General features: G+C 40.2%; 1 protein-coding gene across 1 annotated transcript; it reads right to left on the bottom strand.

Moving 5' to 3' along the window:
- LOC139709790 (gamma-aminobutyric acid type B receptor subunit 2-like) lies at positions 1-24,312 on the bottom strand. Its single transcript, XM_071621751.1, has 17 exons — positions 23,980-24,312; positions 23,058-23,195; positions 21,174-21,341; positions 19,466-19,573; positions 16,789-16,854; positions 15,871-16,068; positions 14,698-14,967; positions 13,634-13,697; positions 12,209-12,292; positions 10,901-11,051; positions 10,204-10,336; positions 8,885-8,998; positions 6,614-6,736; positions 3,998-4,175; positions 2,686-2,849; positions 622-795; positions 1-66 (listed from the first exon to the last, which is right to left on the bottom strand). The coding sequence occupies exons 1-17, from the start codon at positions 24,310-24,312 to the stop codon at positions 1-3; spliced, it is 2,532 nt and encodes an 843-aa protein (XP_071477852.1).
- Between the last annotated feature and the right edge of the window lie 650 nt (positions 24,313-24,962).

Genomic DNA, 24,962 nt, shown 5'->3' with positions numbered 1-24,962 from the left:
CTAAGCAGACACGGCAGAATCAAGCCTCTGGAGCTCTTCAGAGAGACTTTTCAGGAGTCGACGTTTCTGTAACGAAATATGGGAGAATAACTAGCGACTGTGATATAATACACGTATATAGATGTACATGTATATATGTTTAGTCTTAACATGTCATTGCGTCACTGATTTTCGCGGTCTATTTCAAACGTCCAACAGGAGCTTCAGTTCACATCAGTCAACTGCACGATTATAGGGCTCAATGAATTGTGGTTTTACCTGTTGAGGACGAGTCCCGAGTACACTCGGTCAAGTGTCAATGGGAAATACAGCGTACATGTTACTGTATAGCAAAATCAGCCCATCCTCACAATGACTGGAACATGCATTTTTTTTTTTTTTTGATTGCAGTTTGCAAACACCAGGGAACATTTTATTTTGATAAGAAATGTGACAATTATTTGTCTCCCATGAACTTCAAACACTATGGGAAGCACGACTTGATTCGGAATCGGAATTAACCACGTCAGTTATGACTGGACTGTATTATGACCATGCATTTCCTGGCGTTTTCCCCTCTGTCAAAAGTCCCTTTCGCAATTGGCGCCTCTTGTCATTAATCACCTGAAGACGAGTTCTCACCTGTTCAAGTTCCAGGGACAACTTTTGGATTCCCTCGTCTGCAGACTGAAAGTGGAAAGTGTTTGTGTCACGAGCGGTGCCACCCCTGTCCAGCCGCACAGTGGACGAACGGCGGTGTGACATTGGGACCGACGCTGTCCTGTCTACACTGACGTTTCTTAGAAGTGGCCAGACCTGTAAACGAGACATTATATTGGGCATGTCATTCGGTAGATCCGCTGTATACTGTGATGACATTTTCTGTGCAGTCCCCTTCAACGTAACTGTAGCCATGGATTCTCCATTTTAAAGCGTAACACGAGATCTAAAAAATATTTGTAAAATCATAAAAAGAAATAAAAACGTGATTATGGATACATAAACAGTTTAAAAACATGCGATGTCATTCATTATCAGGGATTGAGACTGGCGCATCATAATGCACGTGCACTGCAATCGAATCATCTGTAGTGACTGGAGGAACACATTTGCTGATAAAATAGCATGCCAGACAGGCGCGCCGGAAGCAGTTTTGGATTGGGGGGCAAACATTGGAGGGGGCTCAAGATTAGACCATGCATATTATGTTACACAATATACACATACACACACACACACACACACACACACACACGCACACACATCTATTATTTATTTATATATATATATATATATATATATATATATATACATGTATATATATATAATAAAAGTGGCTACGGTGGGTCGAAACATGGGGGGGGGGGAACCATAAAGTAATTTTGACGGTCAGTATGCTTGTGCGTGTGTGCGTGAGCAATAATGGGACTACAATACATTACGGAATGTGATACATTCAACAACGCAGTCATTGAGGAACATTGTAAGTTTTCCTTACATGGATTATGGAATGACGGTGTGAAACGATCGACAAATTATATAACTGTCAGCAACATAAGGTGAATGGCATAACAATAAAATGCGAGTGAGCGAAGCGAGCGAGCTTGAAAATGTTGATATTCTACAGTTCCAAAACTGGAGTTTTAATTGCAGCTACATATTTCGCTTTGAAATAAATGGGGGTGCATCGGGCGCAACTGCTGGCAATTATTGGCAGCAACATTAGGAGAATGGCATAACGATTCAATGCGAGCGAGCAAAGCGAGCAAGCTTGAGAATTTTGACATTTTACAGTCCAAAAACTCCCGTTTGTAGCTATATCTTTCGCTTTGGAAATTAAGGGGGGCATCGGACGCAACTGCTGGCAATTACTGGCAGCAACATTAGGAGAGTGGCATAACGATTCAATGCGAGCGAGCGAAGCGAGCGAGCTTGAAAATTTTGACATTTTACAGTCCCAAAACTCCCGTTTGTAGCTATATTTACCTTTCGCTTTGGAAATTAAGGGTTGGGGGCATCGGGCGGAACTACTGGCAATTACTGTCAGCAACATTAGGAGAATGGCATAACGATTCAATGCGAGCGAGTGAAGCGAGCGAACTTGAAAATTTTGACATTCTAGAGTCCAACAACTGCCGTCGTAGCTATGTTTTTCGCTTTAGAAATTAAGGGGGAGGCGCACCGGGCTCAACTGCTGGATGCGAGCGAGCGAAGCGAGCGAGCTTGAAAATTTTGACATTTTACAGTCCAAAAGCTGCCGTTTGTAGCCATATTTTTTCCCTTTTATTCATATATATACATATTTATTTTATTTTATTTGTTTATTCATTTATTTTTATTATCATTATCTTTTTTTTTTTTTTTTTTTTTGGGGGGGGGGGGGGCTTTTTGGGGGGCAAAAATGCGTTTTGCCCCCCCCCCACTTTTTGGATGGGGGGGGGGGGGTGGGGGCGGCTGCCCCCCCCCCCCCCCCACTTCCGGCACCTATGATGCCAGATGATTGATGTGATAAAATCTATGAACTTTAGACTACTAGTAGTCAGCGCGGTATAATCGAATGCAAAGAGTATACACTGTACAATCGTACATCATAAAGTGAACGTATAGAATAGGCGGTTCATGTACTGTACGTGTATCACAAGTACTGAATGAATTGATAAAATTGAAATAATGGCGGAAAATTTTAAATGAGGGGAAGGCCGATACCTTTGGTACGAAGACCAGACACAGAACGACGGTGTTGGCTACCAGAATGGCGCAGCTGAAGATGATGAAGCTGAGATCCACTCGGTAGACGAACATGGTTAGGGTGGGCACCGCAACGGCCATCGTCACGGCTACCGTGTACACGGAGAGCGCGATGTAGTGACCTGAGAGGATTCCGACAATTAAAACTAAAAATCCATCGCATACTCATCTGTGCGAAAGGTGTGTTGAGTGGCTATTTAAGCAGAAACATGGTAAAAGGATAATCTTAACAGCAGAAAAGAATAACGGAGTTTCCGAGAAGCCATGTGTATAATCACTTTTTTTGAGAAACAGGTTAGGTAGGTTGGAATTTACAGTGGGTGACGTTATGTTATGATTACTATTGTATTGTATTCCCTGCTTTACTTTAAAATATCCTGGTCGTATTGGGTTTATGTAATGAAGAACAACAACTGGTTTAGCTTATTGAGATTCTGATGAAAGGCGTCGGAAAAGGAATAGATCTTAAACGAGAAAATGCAAACACCACCTACATACTTCATGACTTTAACCCATTCTAGATTTTAGAATACCGTAGGCAAAAAATCATCATCTCGACAACTTTTACTTCGTATCCTATATTGGAAAAAGATTAAATGCAACAGGTAACTACATTTGCACAGAATTAGAAATAAGAGAAACTTATGCCAATGTGAGGCAGAATCTGTTGCCTTCAATCTTCTAAACTGTGTTTGCCAGTTTAAGATTCGGTTATGAATTTAGTAGGCCTACATGTACATGCTATTCATGCCATCATGGGCTTTTGATGATTCTACAACTGACATGAACACTGTTGTGAGACTAAAATAGGACTCATTGGCCCGAATTTACGAAGGTGGTACAAATGAAACCATGGTTTAAACCATGGACAAAAACCATGGAGCGCCAAGTGTCGCACGGAATATTTCGTTACGAAATTGGTCATTTCGTCGACAAAATGACCGTTTCGCTAATGAAATTATCATTTCGTGGACGAAATGTTCATTTAGTTACAAAATGTTGTCATTTCGTTACAAAATAATCATTTTATCGACGAAATGACTGATTTCGTAACGAAATATTCCATACGACACTTGGCGCTCCATGGTTTTTGTCCATGGTTTAAACCACGGTTTCATTTGTACCACCTTCGTGAATTCGGTCCAAAGAGATACAGCTGTACTAGGAATGAACGTTGAGAGCTGCACATTTCCGAACCACAGAAATTATAAAATAAGATATTCCCTGATCTAATGGGTTTAACAAGTTTTCTTCTCGCGACTGAACTCACTGTCATTGAGATCAGTCACCGTGACGTCGCGGGTCTCCCACGCCAAGAAGATGCCGAACATCAGTAGGATACCTTTAATGCCGTAGAGGACAACCCGGAAGTAGATGTGATTGGTGGACGCGCACCGCCTGACGGTGGCAACGTTGTAGATCTCCTTCTCCGGGTCGGTTTCATCGAGCTTGAGAAAACGGAAGGAGAGAGAGAATCAGGGGATGAGGAGAAAGAGATAAATGTTGGGGATGACGGGTATGGCAAATGTGAATACTTTGATAATAGCGTGGATGATGATGATGGGGATGATGATGGTGGTGGTGATGATGAGTAGGAGGAGGGGCGGAGGAAGAGAAATAAGGTGCTAGTGGAGTACAGATAGAGATGAGGAGAAAAGAGAGGATGCTGATTAGAAGCGCTAGAAAATATCCGACGATAACGCCGAAGACGGTGACGATGATGATGACGATGATGATGATGATGATGATGATGATAAGTATAATGAATGCGAGAATGTGAGGGGATCAGGATAATGGCAATGATGAAGAAGAGAATGACGCAGGCAGAGTGGGAAATGGCACAAGTGAAGGAGAAGGAAACAACGAGACATTAATTAAGCCTTTATTTCACATGCGGGGAGGGGGGGGGGATGATACTACGGATGATCGAGATCCATAAGCCATCTACGCCTCCCCTTCGACAACACACTCCTTATGGGTACATTACGACACATCGCTTAGGCATAATATCAATTGTTGAGTACTAATCTAATTTACTGAAACGCACAATGAAGTTCTTAACAGTCAGTCCGCAGCACGTATGCTAATGAGCCGATCCGACAAGATTTATTCAGCACTCTCGTTGACGATCTTTGCGTTCGAAATGTGTCTCGTCATGCGAGATTTTGCGAGACTTTGATAGGGCTATTGTTTTCACAGTGTAGCGACTTGTACATACATTCGTCATGGCTACAAGTTATGGTAAATTGTTCTCCAGACTTGATCTTTATTTTGATACATGTACTAAATTTGCGTATAACATCGGATCTTATCATGACTATAATACTATAATCAGTTGAATTTGCGTAAATTTTACCTGCTTTTCACGGAAGATTTTGTCGTCTAAAGTTCGTTTTTGGTTCCTGACCGGATTAAGAAACTGTTGTTTCTGATTTTTGCTTTTTCGTAGAGAGGAAACTTAGATGCTCATCATATATTGGAGTCAAGGAGACGCAAGCATGATTTATACTAGTTTTTCCGTTTTGAAATGTCTGTAAAATTCACTCCTAAGCCGGAAGTATGCTCCACACAAAGTGTACAGTGGCGCGAAAGAGCTCTCTCATTGGACAGTGCGTGCATTCAGCGCTTGAACCACACGCGTGCCAAGAAACCGCAAGTGGCATGAAACCGTTATGTAGCAGCGTAATGACCCACTCAGCTTCAAGGTTCATCCGGCTCCCCCACTGGCTCCAAACATCCAGGCCAGTCCCATCTAAAACATGACCCCTCCCCCAAGCTAACTTTCCCTCCAAAAATGACTTCCCCCTCATATGATTGGTCCAAGTACCACACCCACTCCTCTTCCCAAATTGCTGATGTGTCAAGAAGCACGCTGATCATGCAGACTGGACATTCATGTAAGGAGAGCTTGTCAGACGGTCACTGAGAAAAGACCGCTCTCTTGAGTTGCTCCCTTCTCTATACACCGGCTAAAACCATTGTGCCTTTTGCCTGTTCGTCGTTAACATACCTTGGATGTGGGCGTAAAGTTAGACTTAACTTATTTGCCCCTTTGGCGTTTCAATAAAGGAGCAATAGCTCTCTTCAGAACGAAGAACTTTGATGTGTACGAGCTCATCTTTTACTGCGAGTACCTCTCTGGAAATAATACACAACTATACATTACAGTAATGCAAGCGCTGAATGCAAGCGCTGTCCATTGAGAGAGCTTACTCTTGAGATTGCACGGTTTCAAGCTGATCAGCACTGACATCGATGTATATTTTACTGGTTCCTGACCGGATTAAGCAACAAATTGTCAAGATATTTACATGGATACAAAGATTAGGAGATGGACTACCAAATAAAGCATTTTCATTGAGACGCAAGGTGAATTTGGTATTTTTTTGACGTCTTGAACTTGTACTGCACGAATTACTTTTTTCATCATTTTTCAAGCTCAAATTACGCTATGATATTTTTCATTTACAATAATTTGAGTAACACGTGACGATAGTTTACATATTTTCCTTAAATTTGATACCAAATTTGTGAATATGAAGTGTATTTTTGTTGCCGAAAGCCAAAGGACAAAATCCCCTTACGCAGCTCATTACGTATGCGAGCCTCGAGCGGGCTTGCATACGAGTTGAATAAATACGAGCGAATTATCGGGTGCTGCGGTCTGACTGTTGATCACATCAGTGATATAAGCATGATAAGTGTGCGACGAAGTACATTACTAGGGTACTTGCCCATCTCCTCGGAACATTATTAGTAACGAATTTGAACCCACTGCTTGCAAGAAATTGATTGGTCCCATGTGTTACATAGTCTGTGATGTTTTTGGAATATCGTGGGAAATGGGTTAATCTTGTAACGGTGCTTAACTCCTGCAGTGACAAACCTTTGGTTCTAGAGCATGAGAGCTGACGTAGAATTCATCCAGAAAGACACGCATGGTAAGTATGGCCAGGTCAGCGAGAACGAGAGAGCAGACACACGTGATGAGCTTGGAATCTGGAAGGTCCTACGAACCACAGTGTGAGCATAAGTTGAGATAGTAACGATAATACTTAGTTGCCACGACAACGGCTGCTTCCGTATGCTACTAAACCCGGAGAGACACGATTAATAACACTGACTTTATCATTACAAGTTTGTTTGAAAAAAGAGGGAAATCCTTCAAAAGGAAGAAGTTGTTTTGTAATTATGTTAAACCTTCGAAGGAGAGTGAAACCCAAATATACATGTGCATTGAGTGAATGCAGCGACATTAGCAGAGCACATCAGTGAAAGCTTGAGGAAAATCGGACAGTCTGTTCTAAAGTTATTTTTTAATATATATTTTAATGCCAACGCTGGATGAGAAGACTACAATATCTGCATTATGTTTAGCATATTTTCACTTTTCTACAGCATAATCAAAGAGCACTTGACTTATTTCTTTCAGAAAGCAGGGGGAATGATACTACTCTACACATGCATATGTAATTACATCAATGACAAGTCGAGGGAATGTGTACTATCCATAAAAAAAATAAAACTTTGACGAATTCTCTTTACATTATTTTGTTTGCATCAATGTTCACACGTGACGTCACGAACTCTATAGTGCTAATCTTCTCATCTATTATGGCTTCAGCGAAATTCATGACTTTTCAACGTACAGGCCGTGTCACACCTTTCCGGGCCAGCCTTGCGTGCGACTTGCGAAGAACAATTTTTACTACCCGGAGGTCCCCGAAGATGACCCGCACATGACAGTACCTAGCACGTATCTCACCCGTAGTTACCTGGAGTTGCTCACGCAAGTCCTATTCACCCGCAGCCAAGTTTAGGCCCTGTCACACCTTTCCGGGCAAGCTAGGCGGGCTTGTTGCGTGTGGGGATTTTCCAGCACCCAGGACAATTTTTGCAGGCGGACAAGGATTTGGGCAAGCTTTGCATGCGTCTTACCTGCTGGACCCGTGCTACTTACATTCTACTTCCGTGTGGCCTGCGTGTTAGGCGCATGCGTGTCGAGTGAGGGCTGACAACTCGGTGAAGGAATCACTCTAAAGGAATGGCAGAAGTCCCAAAGAATGTCATTATCTTGGCCGCATACGGGGACTGCGAAGAACCTGCGTTACAGCTGCGAATTACCTGCGTGGGAGTTGCCTGCGAGGTGCTACCGCTAAGGGCCTCCTACTGGCGTTCTGCGTGGACCTCTGCGGGCAATCCCCGTGACTCACCCGGAAAAAGTTTTGGTCATGTTCAAAAACTTGGCTGCAGGTAAATCGGACTTGCGTGCGCACCTCCGGGCAACAACGGGCGAGATACGCGCTAGGTACTGTCAGGTGCGGACCAACTGCTGGGAGGTCCGGGTAGCAAAATTTTTTCCCCGGAAGTCAACCCGCAAGGATTCTCCAAACACGGTGTGACAAGGCCTTGAGCATGCTCAAAACTTGTTCCGGGTGAGTCGCGGGGGTTTGCCCGCAGAGGTTCACGCAGAACACCAGTAGGAGGCCCTTAGCGGCAGCACCTCGCAGGCAACTCCCACGCAGGTACTTCGCAGTCCCATTATGTTGCTCGTAGCTGAAAATGGATTTCAAAGCTCTCACGCAGGTCACACGGAATACACGCAAGTAGCAGGTAAACAGCACGCGTCTAGCAATAAGACGCAAGTACGGAACTCGCCAACATTCTTGTCCGCCCGCAGAAAATCCTGCGTGCTGGAAAATCCCTACTCGCAACAAGCCCACGTAGCTTACCCGGAAAGGTGTGACAGGGCCTTAACATCCTATTATCGTCAAATTTAGCTGATGTGTTCTCATTATTGCTGCATTCTCTCGATGTATTATTATTTTGGGTTTCATTCATTTTAATAACACCATTTTGATCTGCATAGTCACTATGGGGCATCCCTATAAACTTAGAGATTAACGTTACTAAATACATTGCAATAAAAATTTGCAGAGTCATGATGGGCATCTCTTTGCTGCCGGCACGTGTTCGAAAAATTCTCTATAAATCACAGATAAAGAACCTGTGAGAGACGATGTCCATTCTTTGTGAGTATAATATTATTGTTGTCATATTAATGCTCGATTTCTCGAATTGACGCGTACTGTGTAGTTACTGTATCATAATACAGCCAGTCACTGAATGCAATGTTTGCAAGTTCAGAACAACGTACTATTTTCTGCAGCTTTTTGACGGCCTTGGTGAAGATAGCGTGGATTCTGTATGTTTTGCCGAAGAGGGAGCCAAGCGCCAACGAAATGCCAATGCTTATGAGACCAGTATGCACCTTGATAAGGAAAAACAAAACAAAACAGAACAAAACAAAAGAGGTGGAGCTCACAATAATCATCGGAATGGATAAATGGAAGAGTCCCAAGCAGAGCGGAGTGCGGCATTTTCAGTTCAACGCCGAAAACAAAAATATAATCAGTAAGGACCTGCATTAGGAATCAACTGGAATTGATTGGAATTGGAATGACGCATAAATGCTTTGGGAAATTGAAAGGATCCAACAGAAAGCAAAGTTAAAAACAAACAAACAAACAAACAAACAAAAAGGATCCATGCCAGAAAGTTACGTAACAGCAAAACTAAATAAAAACAACAAAAAGACGAAACAACCAACAGCAAAAAGTTAAAAAATACACACACACACACACACACACACACACACACACACACACACACACACACACACACACACACACACATTTCTCCGATGTCAGTTCATTTTTTTCTTGATACAAAAATAATGATGTCCACAGTTATGTATTGCATTTGCGTCGTCACGAGAGACGAATACATTTGAATATAATTGGCAAAGAGTATTAACGGAAGGACGTCGGATGATTTGTGGAAAATTACAAATAATGATATGTAATAAAGAGCAGAGGAACTAAAACCCGCCTTTGCGGAACGTCACACTTTATTTCCTGCAAGCTGGAATTATGTTCAGCGACCAGAAACAAATTGTTTTCTCATCTTGACAGTAGTTCCTGAACCGAAAGACCTTGTCGTGTTCGTGAGATAATGATTTGTTATTAGAGTAACAATACCTTTTTATCATAATTCTTATCGTTCATTGACAAGTAGATCATAAGGTAGAACAAATCCTGTCTTTCCTTTGGGCCTTATGTTAGTCTTGCATCGCCATTCATTTTGATTAATGATCTAAACCTCTCAATTTGTAAATCTATTACCTATTGTAAATTGGCACATCGTTAAGAAGATTAAAGTTCATGTTTATATCTAAAATTGACATTTTGTTTCATTCTTCCAGTAGATTTAACAGATTTAACCAGTTTTATTTGATCTTTTCTCAAATGCAAGATCGCTGTGCAGCAAAATTTAGAGTTTCCAATTTTAAAAAAAGGCAATAATCAATATAATATCTGCAGGAAAATGCCCCTGGGAGATTATGGGACGAAATGAGCTCTAAAGAGCTGCGTGTAGGAGGCTATTATTTTGTCCCCATAAATATGGGATACATACGTTACAGAGCACGATGAGACGGCGGTCATCGAACGATGTCGAGTCCAAGCCGGGGATGATGACGGACGAGTAAAGTATCAGGCACCCGACGATGATGAGGTTATTCAGTGTGGGACTCGATATCTTGATCGATCTACACTCGAGGAAAATCGATGATGTATAGTTATGACATTAAGTACTGTATCAAAGCATCCTTTTGCTGGCAGGGAATCCAGCAAGGTTTGGGTAACAAAAAATAGCAAGGCCCTTTGGATGTGTGGTGATAGACCGAAATAGGGCATCCTGGTTTAAAAGACCATGACGTATCATTTTTATCGTTATCATCACTATTATTGTCATTATCATTATCACATGCTTTATCGTTGGACATACAGTCCTCCAAGTATAAATTACTCCATTTATGCTGTAGGTCTATTCATTAGTAACCTATTTGACGAGTACTGTAAATTAATATCAAACAGCATTATCATTCACTTCTTTTCAATTTTTTTTTATTTTTTTATATAACAATAAATTACTAAACTTACGCTGTAACGGGATAAACTTCAACAACATCTCATTATTTAGAAAAAATATAATAATCAATGTTTGCGTTTGGTTTTTTACACAAATTACAATTGTCGATCCGTCAGTCATGACAATTCATGCTTAAAGCTGAGAGTCCGACAGATAGATATTATTGACGCTGTAGGCCTACCTGTATTCTCGAAAGTGAATATTTAGAGATAAAAATAGCAATGCTAGCACAGCCCCACAACCCGACAGTGCGTAGAAGACGTATCGGACTGTAGTTGACACGGTCTCCGGTACCATGCGGACCGTTACACCATCCACTGGTGTGTATCCACCTATGAGACATTGAGAAAAACATGATAACCATGAAACACAGACCGAGATTAAGACATATTCATCGTAAATAACCATTGGGTGAGGGATAAGCTGGTTTTATGTGTTTCTAAATGCTTCCATCTCTATTAACTTTTTGCTCTGGTAGTATGGCCAACCCACTCTTGCGTAGGCATTTCCCTTACAGCATAGCATTTTTTTTTTCCCGTTGAGGACGAGTCCCGAGTATACTCGGGCACGCGTCTATGGGAGATGCGTGTTGTAGCAAAATCAAACCGTCCTCAACGGGTTAAGCATATTGTGTATAGATGTCAAAATGTTCGCCTCAAAGTAATCTCACGTATATGGTGTTTTACATAATTCCTCAATGATACAAGAGATGATAAAATGAACTTGAAAATTGATAGAACGTCGACCTGCTAAAGAAACAATCAAAACCAGTTGCCCACAACTGACGCGGACAAATCCCTAACTTAACGCTGAGAACGCTCACTTTCATATTCAGAGGGGACATTTTCTTCATTTTGGCGGAGCGTCATAAAATAAAACTTCTAACTAAGAAAGAATGTAGTCTATCTCTGAATTCCTGTAAATTGTGTTTATGATGATAATAATAATGCTAAAGAAAGGCAGATTAGATCAAGGTTAAACAAACACAGTTCGAGTTTTTTTTTTTTGACCGTATATTGATAGCGACAATACAATCGTGATATGATTTGAATTTTTCACAGTTTGGTTTATTTGTTTGTATGTCTTCCTATTCACTTTTTTCTCTTCTTTCAAGATTTTTTTTTTCTTAAAGATAGGTATCTACTATTTAAGACCCTTATCCACCATTACCATCTTACTGGCTATTAACTCAAATTTTGGTGAATGATGTGAACAGTTTCGTCATATTGATGGTGACGAGCAATCGGTCTGCAATCTCAACACTGGGTGATTCCGAAAGTTCGCTAATCCGAAAATGAAATAGGCCTATGGTTAGTTGATCCGGAAATAGAATATGGTTCGTTAATCTGAAAGTGAAAAGAAGGTGCATACTGACGAACCTTCGGAATTACGAACCTTATTTCGTTTAAACGTACCTTCGGAATTACGAACCTTATTTCGTTTAAACGTGCCTTCGGAATTACGAACTGTTATAGCTCTCGACACTTACCAGCCCATCTCAGTGAGCGATTCTCCAACGGGGTCAGTGACCCTTCCCAGTGAGAGTACGCCTTCACCCTCATCGTTGTGTTCCCTGTATACGCGATTGATAAAAAAGAGCAAATTCATGAACAACAACAACAACAACAACAAAACACAACTAAGCACAACAAACTATACACTTTCGACTGTTTAAAATATTAAAAAAGGACAAACTGGAGCTGTCTCAAATTGCAGTTTCCTTTGTCTTTCTTTCTTCGACCAATGTTAAATTCAGCAGTTATGTTGACACAATATCGGATATAATACAGATTATCGTTTGTTGTTATCCTTTAGATCTTATTGATCATCTGAGTTATCAGTTGCTGTTTCTCAAAGTCTGGTGGTGATACAGCCTCTTCTTTTTTGTGTGTCATCGAATTTTCCTCGAGGTTGTAATAATGGTATCATACATTAAATTACTTCCTGCGGTGAGCTGTTATTAGAGATAATGATGAAAAGAGTAACCAAGAGAAAAAGAAAAACCTGTCGAAGAAGTGAGACGAGGGAGTAGATCGTGACCGCATGTTTCTCCCTTATGGTGTCACATTGCAACCCTTTTGCAACCTTATCATGAGGAAATCCTGCCCACCCATGAATAACCTGTTCACCTGCCACCACGATACCCGGACTTACCTGCAATGTCATTGTGGGCATTACCAAGGCGAGGCTCGCTCATTACCTCCTTTGGTATTGGTATAACTTGCAGCATGCCCTAGAATTCTGTCTATTTTTGGTATTCACTTCCTTACGATAATCATCATATAAGCTATGATTTCTTTGGTACCACCATTAATTTCACTTTCGATTTGAGTTTTATCAAATGCATGCAGCGAGATGCTGCCTGTGTCGAAAATCGACCCGAAATGGCAACAAAATCCTTCGGAGAGGGGAATCTGATGAAGAAAGCAGACTTTCTCATCCTGGTTTGGCGGTGATGTTACGCAGTGTTAAGGTTTGCGTCGAAAATCCCCTTTTCAATATAGTACACTGCCCTCTCACCACTTATACAGTTGCTGTTGTGATTTGAAAGAACAGTACACCAAAAGTTACGATTCAAAAGATCTACTGGTACACCATGTCATTCGAGGCAAGAACACAATTATTTACTCGACTAGGTGATCATCGCTCCTCTTATAGGGTAACCATTATATGTCATAATTTTCTTGATGACAGGCATGATTTGTTTGTCACCCCTCCCTTGAAAGAGTTAGGTATAACAACGTGAATAATTCCAGTATACTACCAAGTGTCGATAGAAGTGGAATTGTCATCTGAGTCTGGAAATTGTACGCATGCATGTAATTTCGTTAACTCCGCCCATCACTGCTTTCATCATGACAGTCACGTACTCAGTTAATGATTCATTTGATAGTCAGAGAGGTTTTTGGCTCACCGACAAACTGTTCCACGTATATCAAGCTGTTTCTAACGCCCTCTTCGGCAATCTCGACCTTGTCCTGCAAGGGAAGCGGGAATACAATGCGGTAAAGCTACCTTTGTATCGGGAAAAATCGCGATGCATTTGGGGTGATAACCTTGGTATCTTCTTTCTCTTTTTAAGATGTGATGTGTTAAAATTATGCATCTGCTGATCACTTTTCTGCAGTGAGGTGCAGGAGTCACATAGGAAAGTAATTTGATTCACGCAAGCCTGAGACACGAGTCATGAAATAAGAGTTATTTGACACTCAGAGACGGGAGACCTTCACCAACCATCGTAGTGGATCCGTAAAGGGTGATTTCATAATGAAATATTGTCATATCACAAGAAGTCACCTTAAATTTACAAGGCACTATATGCCGGCGCAGTCTTGTAGTCTTTTGCGTTGTAGCGCTTGCGATGCATAAAAACCATGCTAACATCAACACTTTGTTCAGATTGTACATTTGCAGCCAAAACGTCGCGTCGTACCGTGTAAATACTCTGGTTAACCACACATCGTGAGTGAGACAACTGATTAATAACTTGATTTTCTTTCTACTCACCACGATGATTAACATCTTCCGTACTTTGTTACATCTTGTCTTCGATGACCAGGACGATAGCTCATATCAACTTAAAGATAATATCCGAGGAGGAAGTTCGTTTCCAGTGGACTAAACTGGAGGTATTTAACTTTAGTTAGACACCTGTTTCCGATACCTTACACCACTTCGTGAACGAAGTTTTGAAATAGTTCATGGTATTCTTGAAATAGTTAATGGTACTGAAAAATTAATGTTAAGCTATACTACCTATAAGACCTATGGAATAATAGCGAACGAGAACGTAAGATTTGCTTGAATGGTGGACTGTAGTGTATGTTATCGTCACAGTTTATTCGTGGTATAAATTCTGAATACATCCGAGTGCACGTTGTATCAAAATTGACGTTTGGCATTGATTTTGGATTCCGCTGTATCCCGCAGAAAAGCTATTGAATTTTGGTAAAGTACGAAAATATTCAAGTGATGTACCGTTAATCCGGTGAAGGAGACCTTGTGGGCATTTTTCAGCAAAATTTCCGACATTGCCGCGTCATCGTATGAAAAGTCTTCGAGGAGGTTCCGCGATCCGAGGCCTTCGTCATCACCCGGGCGCCTGGCGTCTCGCTGCTCCAGCTCGACCACGGACGCATTCAGGATGAGGGCTAAGGTGATGAGGCTATCGTAGGCGTAGATGACGCGGCCATTGTCTTTCATTGCTCGGACGGTTTGCAGATACTCCAGGTGATGAGGAAGTGGTTTCTGACGGGTTGGATGAGTGGTTATAAAAGGAAGGAAATCAAAACTGACCTGTGTGATTGGTAGATATAGACTGGGGTACCGCTATTAATTTCCGGCTGCGTGTGTTAGTGTGTGATGGTGTGTGTGTATTCGCGCCCGAGGACGGTCGCATGTAACTACATTGTATATGACTTCAGGTGTCATTGAATTGATATCCATTCCACTGCTAATGAGTTACAGAGTATAAATTCGAAAATGTATCACGATGATGGATACTATAGCATGCAGATGGGTCAGAAGGAGGAATTGCAACATTATCATAGATCGATAAGCACTTTCCCCTTGTGGCGACATATACTCGTAGCCATTCATTATCTGACCACATTGAATTTTTTGATATACGTCAGAGGCTGATCGAGAAAAGCTGGCACAGGGACTCGCGGAACGGGGGAGAGTAAGGTTGGGCTGCAGCCACTTTTAGCTCATGTTTATTCAAACAAAACATGAAAAAAAAGCACAAAACACCATGAATTTCAAAGGTTCACATCGAAGGAGCGGGGTGGGGTGGGGGTGGGGCGGAGAATAACACCTTGTAGTACAATCATATTTCCTGCTGATATGATAGCGAACAACCTTTCATTCAATGCCCCTCTCATATTATTTTGTGTGTTATCACCATGCTCCCCTATACGTTAATGTCGTGCATGAGCGAGCGGTACTCATGTCCGCAACAAACAAACATACAAACAAACATACATACACACATACATACAAACAAATAAACAAATACATTTTCAAATAGAATGCACCTCGTATCATACTTTAGGGAGATTCCTTCATTTTCTTTTCCCCTTCATGCACTGATAACCTAAAAAAGAATAATTTCATTGCACTATAATCTAAAGCGCTGACGAATTGACTTACGAGGCCATTGAAGTTGATGAGATCGACCGCAGGGACGAGTTGGTCACCATCAAAGCCGATATGATATTGCAGCACTTCCTTCAAGTCTTCGCTGGAACAAGGTATCACTTCCGGATCGGTGACCTTCCACCAGTCTTCATGGTACCAACCGGGAACAATCCAGACAATTTTGGGTCCGTACAGATTGAGCCGAAACGCCTTGAGAGAGGAAGGTATAACAGAATACGCGAAGAATATTTGCTTACACACAACAAGGTTTGCGTCACAGCAGAAGAACTCTTGATTACTGGGGGATACCTGTCCTCCAAGTCGAACGAATGAGATACTTTTAAAGTTAGATGCCAAATCTTAGACTTTTACCAATAAAAGAGTTTCCCTTCTGCATTCTCAAACTCTGTTAGTTCTGAGTAATCTGTTGTTGTTGCTGCTGTTGTTTTTAAGTAACATTACCAGCGGCAGTAAAGTGATGATGCAGTACGGTAGCAGCAGCGTTCTCTCTCACGTCAAAACGTGATTGTTACATATATCTATCAATCTGATTGACTAACAGTTCATATACTCTAATCTATCTGTCTGTTTATCCTTTGCTTCTCCTTTTCTCTGACAACCTGGTGATTGAGTTTTCACCCTTTGTATTTTTTGTTCTTTTGACCATTAAAGTTTTACTTCTTTCTTTCTTTTCCCCTTCTCTTTTCTGATTTATTGCGTGATTTAGTTGACTCACCATTCGTAGATTCAGACATTGCGCGTTGCGATGAAACGCAGGGAATACAGTATGATGACTTTGATTGAGGGGAAATGACCACACACAATTTGAAGAGTTGGTATGTGATTACGAAAACGAAAGTGTCAAGTAGATCCTTTGTGACTTGTGTCTCAAGTTCGCGTGAAAATTACTTTGAATCACTTCTGATTTACCTTGCAGAAAATAACCGCAGCCTCGTTCGGCAAGAAACCGGCAAAAATGATTCGGGCATCGTGTCTCTGGGAATAGTTAAGCGAGAAACAAGAAAAACGAGTGATCTATACGGTCACTCATTTATACAACAACGGATACACTCACTCATATCTTTTGAAACTCTAGTCATCTATTTCGAAACACACTTGCGTACATGTACAGTACATCATATCCAACACGACTTAAATGTGTACACAGTTTATCATTTTCTCTAATATAATGTATCTCTGACATCAACATTGACATTGTATTGTATGACTCTTGTGTGTCTATGTATCTATATTATGGCCGTGTCTTGCATGTATGCATTTTATGTACATATGGACCTATACCACATGTGCTCTATGTATGCATGCGAAAAAAAGAAAACTAGAAATGAACATAATATTGAATTGAACTTAATTAAATTTCAAGTGTAGGAACTATGTTGGATTAATTGCTGCCGATGTCTCTAGAAAAACATTTTTTTAACTGGTAAACGACCTCTCGGTGACAGCTCTCTTTGGAACTTCAGTTTTTTAAACATCCTTGTCTCGTCACGGCCACCCGTTGTCATGGTTACGACGTGACATCACGTGACGACAGGACCGTCCGACACAAAGCAAAGGGGAAGCAGACAATTGTCCTTTTGTTCTTTCTTCTCAATGAAGATTGGATGCGCCCACAAAGTAGGACGCGAGATTTTAATTGCAGTCACCTGACAGTTCTTTATTCCGAAGGTTCGTCAATCCGAAAACGAGATGAGATTCGTATAATTCCAATTCTTTCTTCTTCTTTCTTTTTTCTCATTTTCAGATTAACGATTTTTTTTTTAGATAACGAACCTTATTCATTTTCAGATTAACGATCCTTTGGAGCAACGAACCTTATTTCAGAGTTCATATTCGGACTAAACCTTCGGAATAACACCACAATAGTCTGGACTAACGAACCCTGTTTTATAATAACACTATTTCGGAATAACGAAGATCTAGGTAAACGGAATTTGTGTGTTTCGGAATAACGAACATCATCTGATCTTTTCATTATCCGGATATCTCCTTATTCAATTGAACTGATACGGCATAGTTGTATTGAAAGAGAAATATAGGAGAGAAGGGGGGGGGGAGAGAGACCTGTAACCAAAAAAACTGAAAGAAGGAAGTTTGTTTACATACCTGGAAAATGTCCAAGTCCTGTGCCCCGCGATTATGTTAGCTTAGGTTAGGAAATCGGTCAATCTGCAATTACCATCCTCTCAGAATCCATGCACGTGCACATGTAAGTGATAGTTTATATTGTTTGTTTTATATTCTAATCTGGACTCTCTTCCTTCCCAAAGGGATGCTTAGATATAACGATGGTTTTGCGGTTAGCCGGATACGTAACTTCATTTTGGAATTGAACTTAGGTGAACCACATCGAATGTTCTTTAGAATTGTGGTATTCGTCGAGGGCAGTTCCATGACATTCTGTTGCAATCATCGGCTCTGTGACACTGGACAAACGGTTTCACAAGCTGCGTAGCAGCATCTGCGCAAGTTATAGGTCTCTCTGATTGCTCTGAAGGGCAGCTTAAAGCTGATTGCAATCACGTTCGAAATTGTGATTTATTTATTTGTTTATTTAGACGTGGCGTGTATCTTGGTATCCTAACAATCAATCACAGCTGAGAGCTCGGAGCTCGTGCTTCTTAATATGGTGATGATAATAATTTATTGTTGTTATTATTATCATTATTATTATCATCATCATCGATATTATTATTATTTATTATTATTATTATTATTATTATCATCTATATTATTATTATTTATTATTATTATTATTATTATTATTATTATCATTATTATCATTATTATTATTATTGGTAGTAGTAGTAGTAATAGCAATAGTAGTAGTAGTAGTAGAAATAGTAGTAGTAGTAGTAGTATGAGTATTATTGTCATCATTATAATGATAATAATAATGGTGTTTTTTTTTACCCAAGTTGAACGTGGGATACAGGAGTAACGCCGCCGGGGGCCCGGGAAGGTGGAATCTTTCGAAGAATCCCAGGAAAATCGAGGTTTCTATCGACTTAAATGTTTTGCAACCATTTTTTAATGGGTGCACGTCGCGGGTCAGACACCCAAGAGTCATACAGCAGTCCACGAACTCGACACTATGCAAATAAAGCCCACGAGTCCGACACTATAGGTAAACAAGGCCCACGAGCCCGATACTCATTACATCACGGGGCTTGATGTACGCTGTATCTGTCTCGTGGACCTTTTTGCCTGGTGTCGGACTAATGGACCTTGTTTGCCTAGTGTCGGACTCGTAGGATATATCATTTACGTATATTGTCGAGCCCATGGGCTGTATGACTCATGGACCTTCTTTCAGTTTCGAGCTCGTGGGCAATATAACTCATGGGTGTCGGGATGACCCCTTTTTTATGGCAAAAATGCGGGGGGGGGGGGGGGTGCAGTCTCTCTCCCTCTCCACCTGGTTTCATGACCCATACTAAAATGTAATACTGGTTCATATAGTGCCATTGTTACTCTACTAATGTTCAAAAAAACTCATCTGTATTACGGTCATAACACTGACGAAGTGATTCCTCCATCCTTCAGAATATATCTATATGGCGGGCTTTATCGTCTGATTTGTTACCTTCAAGCTCTCGATTTGGACATCGACGCTGTCGAGCTCAGTCACGGCCTCAGTGGCGAGTACGGTGATGTCGGCCTGATGCAGCAGTAACGTCAACTGTTTCGTGTTCTAAGGGCAGATATGAGGGCATAGCCTTTGATAACAGCCGTCTTGTACGTTCAGCTTCTGCGTGATGTTATCTATCGCCTAGTCTCATCACTCGGGATTTTTTATCGTGCGATTTCAGTTAAAGCTTTTTAGAGTCGGAAAAGTATGAACAGAATACAAGAGATATCCAAATACATCTTGTTTACATGGGTATTGTATGTAAGCATGAGTTATACCTAGATTAGTTCAAACCATTACAAATTAACATCTTGGCTTTGATACGTTAAGAACATTGACTGACGATGTGTTGTGTTTTTCTGAAGGACTTATCCCTCTATTGATATTTGATGTATGCAGGCACAGATCCACGAATTTCGTAAAGGGGGGAGGGGGCGCTCGTCCCCTCCATTTTTTTCTTTTCATTTCTTTTGTTTTAACCAAAAAAAAAAAACAATAATAAGGGGCGCGCCCTGTGCGCTCCTCCTGGATCCGCCACTGGTATCAAAGCATACAAATCAATGTCTCTTACTTTTTTCGTTTACCATCATTCTATCCGTCTTTTCTTCCCTATTCTCTGCTTATGAGAAACACACTAAACTGTTCATGAAAACCTCTAAAAAAGACTTTTTCACAAAAGTTATCAGTAACAGTGATACGTTTGAATTGTCAATGATAGAATCTTTTCTAATGTTAGACAAGACAATTACTTTCAGAGCGACCCTCTCACAGAGTTTGTTGTCGAGTTGTTAAATCCCTCTGTGTGTAAAGACAAGACAGAGCGTATACAGTGGACCATAGTAATTCTATGCAGAAATGGCATTGCCATGTGCTGAATTTCCTATCATTTAGTTTGGTCGTGTTAGCATGAACATATAGTTCTGATGAGCTATGATTCTAATGCGGATAACAGCTCTCTTTGAAATCTAACCTTACCTATAAAACAATAATCTCACGTCTCTATTGTCCATATTGTGCTGAGAAGTTCCTTTTGGGTCTGTGAACATTGTCATTTTGTTAAATAACTATAGACTATAGAGATCATGTAGTAAAATAACTCCTTTTATGGGAGGCCTACTTTCTTGATATTCGTCTACGTAATTATTTTGTCCTATTGATGTAAATTTAATCACTTTCTATGGTCCATTACTTATAATGATTAATTGAACAACGGCACAATTTGAATAATCATTATTAATTCATATTTGAATAAGCGCATGTGCAAATGGGGTGTCCAGTAAACATGGCAAAGGACAATAATCGTAGACAGTAAATTACCTTAGACATAATGTATATGATAATTGTATGTGTGTGTGGGGGCGCGCGTGTGTGTGTATGTGTGTTTATGTGTGTGATATAAAAACCAACAAAATAGTTTTAAACGCTCCATCTCGACGGGAAAGCGTTTGCTAAAGAAAAAAAAAACACGTTCGTGATCGCATTCTTCATCAGCGACCATGGATGCCATATCTATATCAAACTTTAAAAACCGTTTCTGAAGCAAGCACACACACACACACACACACACACACACACACACACACACACACACACACACACACACACACACACACACACACACATCCCTTTATAAACAACATGAAACATAGTACGCTTCTCTCACCTCTCTGAAATATTCCGTGTCTTCGAAGATAGCAGCGACACGTTTCCATCCCATGGCTCTGACAAATGCAACCCTGGCGGGATTGTAAACGTCTTCGTCCACTGTCGTCTGCACTGTTAGAGGGTAGTGGGCGCGGTCCTTGAGTGTGCTCGATGACGCCATTGTTACCTTCAAAAGGATATGTGCACTTGATGTAACAATACATGCGTAACAAGAATGTTAACATACAAACACACCCACATACACCCATTTGATTATACTCACATAATTAGATATTGCTTATTTACGGATCAAATTTTGAATGAATATTATTTTTTTCTCTTTACTCTGTAAGAGTGAGAGCAAATGACGAAGCGATAAAAAGGTGAAAAAGAGGAGGAAGTCAAATAAAGATCGACGGACTAAAAATATTTTAGGGCAGTCGTTTGACTTGCCAACAACAAAATATTGATGTTTCTTTTTTGTGTGCTCACCCCACACTTGAAACCAGATCCAAAAAAACAGAGCCATTAACCGAAATATACAGTTACCTGGCTGTTCTCTTTTCAATCGTAACAAAGAATATGACCCAATTTCATGAAATTTTAATCATTCTGACTCGTATGAAATTAACTCCGAAATATTTTTCCGGGTTACTAACACAATTGCAAGCCTCTATCAGGAGTAACCTTCTTGATTTGCGGGTATACTTGGAGAATGTACATTAATCATTATGGTTGCCGTCAAAGTTGAGCAAGTAGAGCGGACACATTATGGTTCATTTTCATTCGGCATGTCACTGATTTTGGCCTCAAATGTTTCATTCAGGTTTACTTTTGAGGAATGGAATTGCAGCCCTCAGAAAAAAACATATACATATATATATATATATATATATATATATATATATATATATATATCTTAGTTCGACAATTATACGAATTGAAAAGAAATGCATCGATGTACCCTGCGAATGGAAACTGTACATATTTTGTCATTATTCTAAATGGAAAGGAGCGTTTTTATTATCTTACATCAACTGATTTTTCAAAATTCGTGTCATTACATTTCAACAGCATTGTCCATTTACGATATAAGTTCATGATTGTTAAAAGAGACGATCAAAGCGGTACGGGGGACGGGTGGGGTAGCTGTACAAATATAGTCTTATACTGCATAATTACTTGAATTTGAACGCAGGTACTTAGAAATTCTGCAGCAAGTAACATAATTTTGAAATCAAATTTACAAACTCACAATAAGACTAAGTATACTAGTAGACTTCAGCATCTTTCAACTATACGGTCTTTAACCCTTAGTCAATATTGAAAAGGCATAATAAAAATTTTCTTGATGTCTAAAATATATTTTCTCCGCGCAGACGATAGCACTGACTATTTCTAAGAATATTTTTCCTTGGCTTTTCGCGTTTTCAGTGTTTCAGTTCATCATGATGTATTCAACTTTTCATTTCCAAGTCTACATGATCGGTGACATTTCGCAATTGCATAGGTAATCGTAAGTTTATGTCCCCAAACAAACTTCAATTATCTTAACTTTCATGGAATTTCTTACACAGTCATTTTACTTCTGCATTATTCGGGAATCATCTTTATATCAGAGATTTTTAGAAGAGTAGACATGGTAGAGGAAACTAATGTTACAAGTATCGTATACATACATATCAACGTAAACTGACGCGCACCTTGAGTGTTATAGAAATTAACTCAATATCAGTGATCTCGATGAGTGACAGCGCGTAAAATTCTTTTTTTCACCTTAGAGAGCCTACACTATGGGAACTGACGTAAACGTGCACCCTCGCAAAGCGTACACATTTTTGTTAAATTTAGGAATTTGGGGAGACGCAGCATTTTATCGGTCAGCTATAACAGGAGATCTTACCTGCACAAGATTGTATTGGGGCACCACCTCGTTTAGAACTGTAGCCACTCCAGACAAGAATGGTCCCCAGACCATTACTATCGGCGGCCCAGTGGTTACAAAGTCATTAAGAATTTGTAAAGCAGCAGCGGGGCTCCCCTGAATAAGAGAAGGAACGAAAAAGACCATAATATTTCATCTTTTTACAAAGACATTTCTATATGATATGAAACATTATCATTGTTAAAAGTAAAATAAGTTCCTGTGTACGTTGTGTTCAATAACACTCCGAAAGATATCGTTGTAGCCACAAAACGTCGCAACAAAATATCGATGAAATTGGAAGGGGAGTGACGGGGAATTTTTTTTTTCCTATAATACACATATTGCCGTTCAATAATCTTTTATGCCAAACCTCATACTGCAATTTGATTTCATTTCAGGTCATTTCACAAGTGCCAACTTGAACCAAATCTCGTTCAAATGTGCCTACTTAATGCTTCTACATTATTGTCAGATAGTATATCATGATCTTAAAGCTCGATTGTGCATTGAAACATTTCACATGAAATGAGGATTTTCTGTTTGGGTGTCAGTCTCTTGAATTAAATATATGACGACATGAAGACGATACGTTTTCTCGAAGTGACCAAGAGTATCATGAATATAAACCCCTCTTAGTGCATAAATTAGATGACGAGTTTGTAAAAAACATAAAAAAAAAGAAAATCAATTCCACATATCTATGATTGTGATTCAAACAAATTGTTAGAAAAGCAAGCAATAAAACATGGTAGTGATTGTGTGTGTTATAATAAATTAGTGTATTATGGATGTTTACATATGACAAGAGTAAGACGGACAGAGAGAGAGAGAGAGAGAGGGAGAGAGAGAGAGAGTGTGTGTGTGTGTGTGTGTGTGTGTTTAATTCATAGAGACTCACGTTGGTCCAATTCCAGCGCATGCGCAGTTGATAGTTGTCGAGAAATCCGGGCAATTCGTTCACGTGATCGATGGCCGTTTGTACCGTATCGGGTAAATCAGCAAACGCCTCCTCTCCCTCAAAGGGGAAGAAAGCCCCGATGTAGATCGGCGTCTTTCTGACACTGCCAGTCGTTGACGACACGCTCGACGAAAAGGATGTCGAGGTCGGTGACGGCAACTGTGCTTCTGTTGAAGAATGGACCTCGGTGGTCGTCCAGTTAGAGGTTGCGATGCAGTGGACGCATAGAAGCAGTGAAAGACGGGCAGTCTTTTGTAGCACAGATACAAACATCTTGGTTCCGCTAGACTTGAACAGTGCTGTAAGAAAGCGGTTGTTCATCGCATAGATTAAGGCGGATACCGAGTATCCATAATACCAATCAGGGTACCAGTAATAGGCCTACATGAAATTTTATAAAGATTAAAAAAAAAATTATTAGTCACTATGATAATTATGACAATGATGATAATGATAATTAATAATATTCTTTCAACCCGAAGAACCTCTTTATTTTAGTCCTGCTCTTACGGTTTTTTTTTTTTGTGTGTGTGTGTTTGATAAATTATGAATCATAGAATTTCTTATCCGATCTTCGTTTTTCACTCACAAACACTGATTATTCGGGCCTTACAGCCAACAAGTTTGCTTCATATGTAGGTCTCGTCATACTTCTCTTTGTACAACTCAAACAGTAATTTGGATTTCGACCAGTTATCGTCATGATTAATGTATAGTATATATATTGTAACCAATGAAGAATTGGTAGATTAGTGTATTAGTAAGAAAACGGGTGAAAATTTGTCAAATATTGGAAGTTACTGTCGTGATAGATTACATAATCGATCGATTGTTTTAACAATCGATCATGAATCAATCAGTTTCAGGGAAACTAACGATTATGGATTGTTTTGTTAGAAATTTTAGAGGGGTAATAATTGTTG

The sequence above is a fragment of the Diadema antillarum genome, unplaced genomic scaffold (genome assembly GCF_040938485.1).
Source record: "Diadema antillarum isolate AM-2024a unplaced genomic scaffold, OU_Dant_1.0 seq00001470_RagTag, whole genome shotgun sequence".
Classification (NCBI taxonomy): Eukaryota; Metazoa; Echinodermata; class Echinoidea; order Diadematoida; family Diadematidae; genus Diadema; species Diadema antillarum.
Note: the sequence above shows the minus strand (reverse complement) of the source record. Positions and strands in the feature narration are given on the sequence as shown.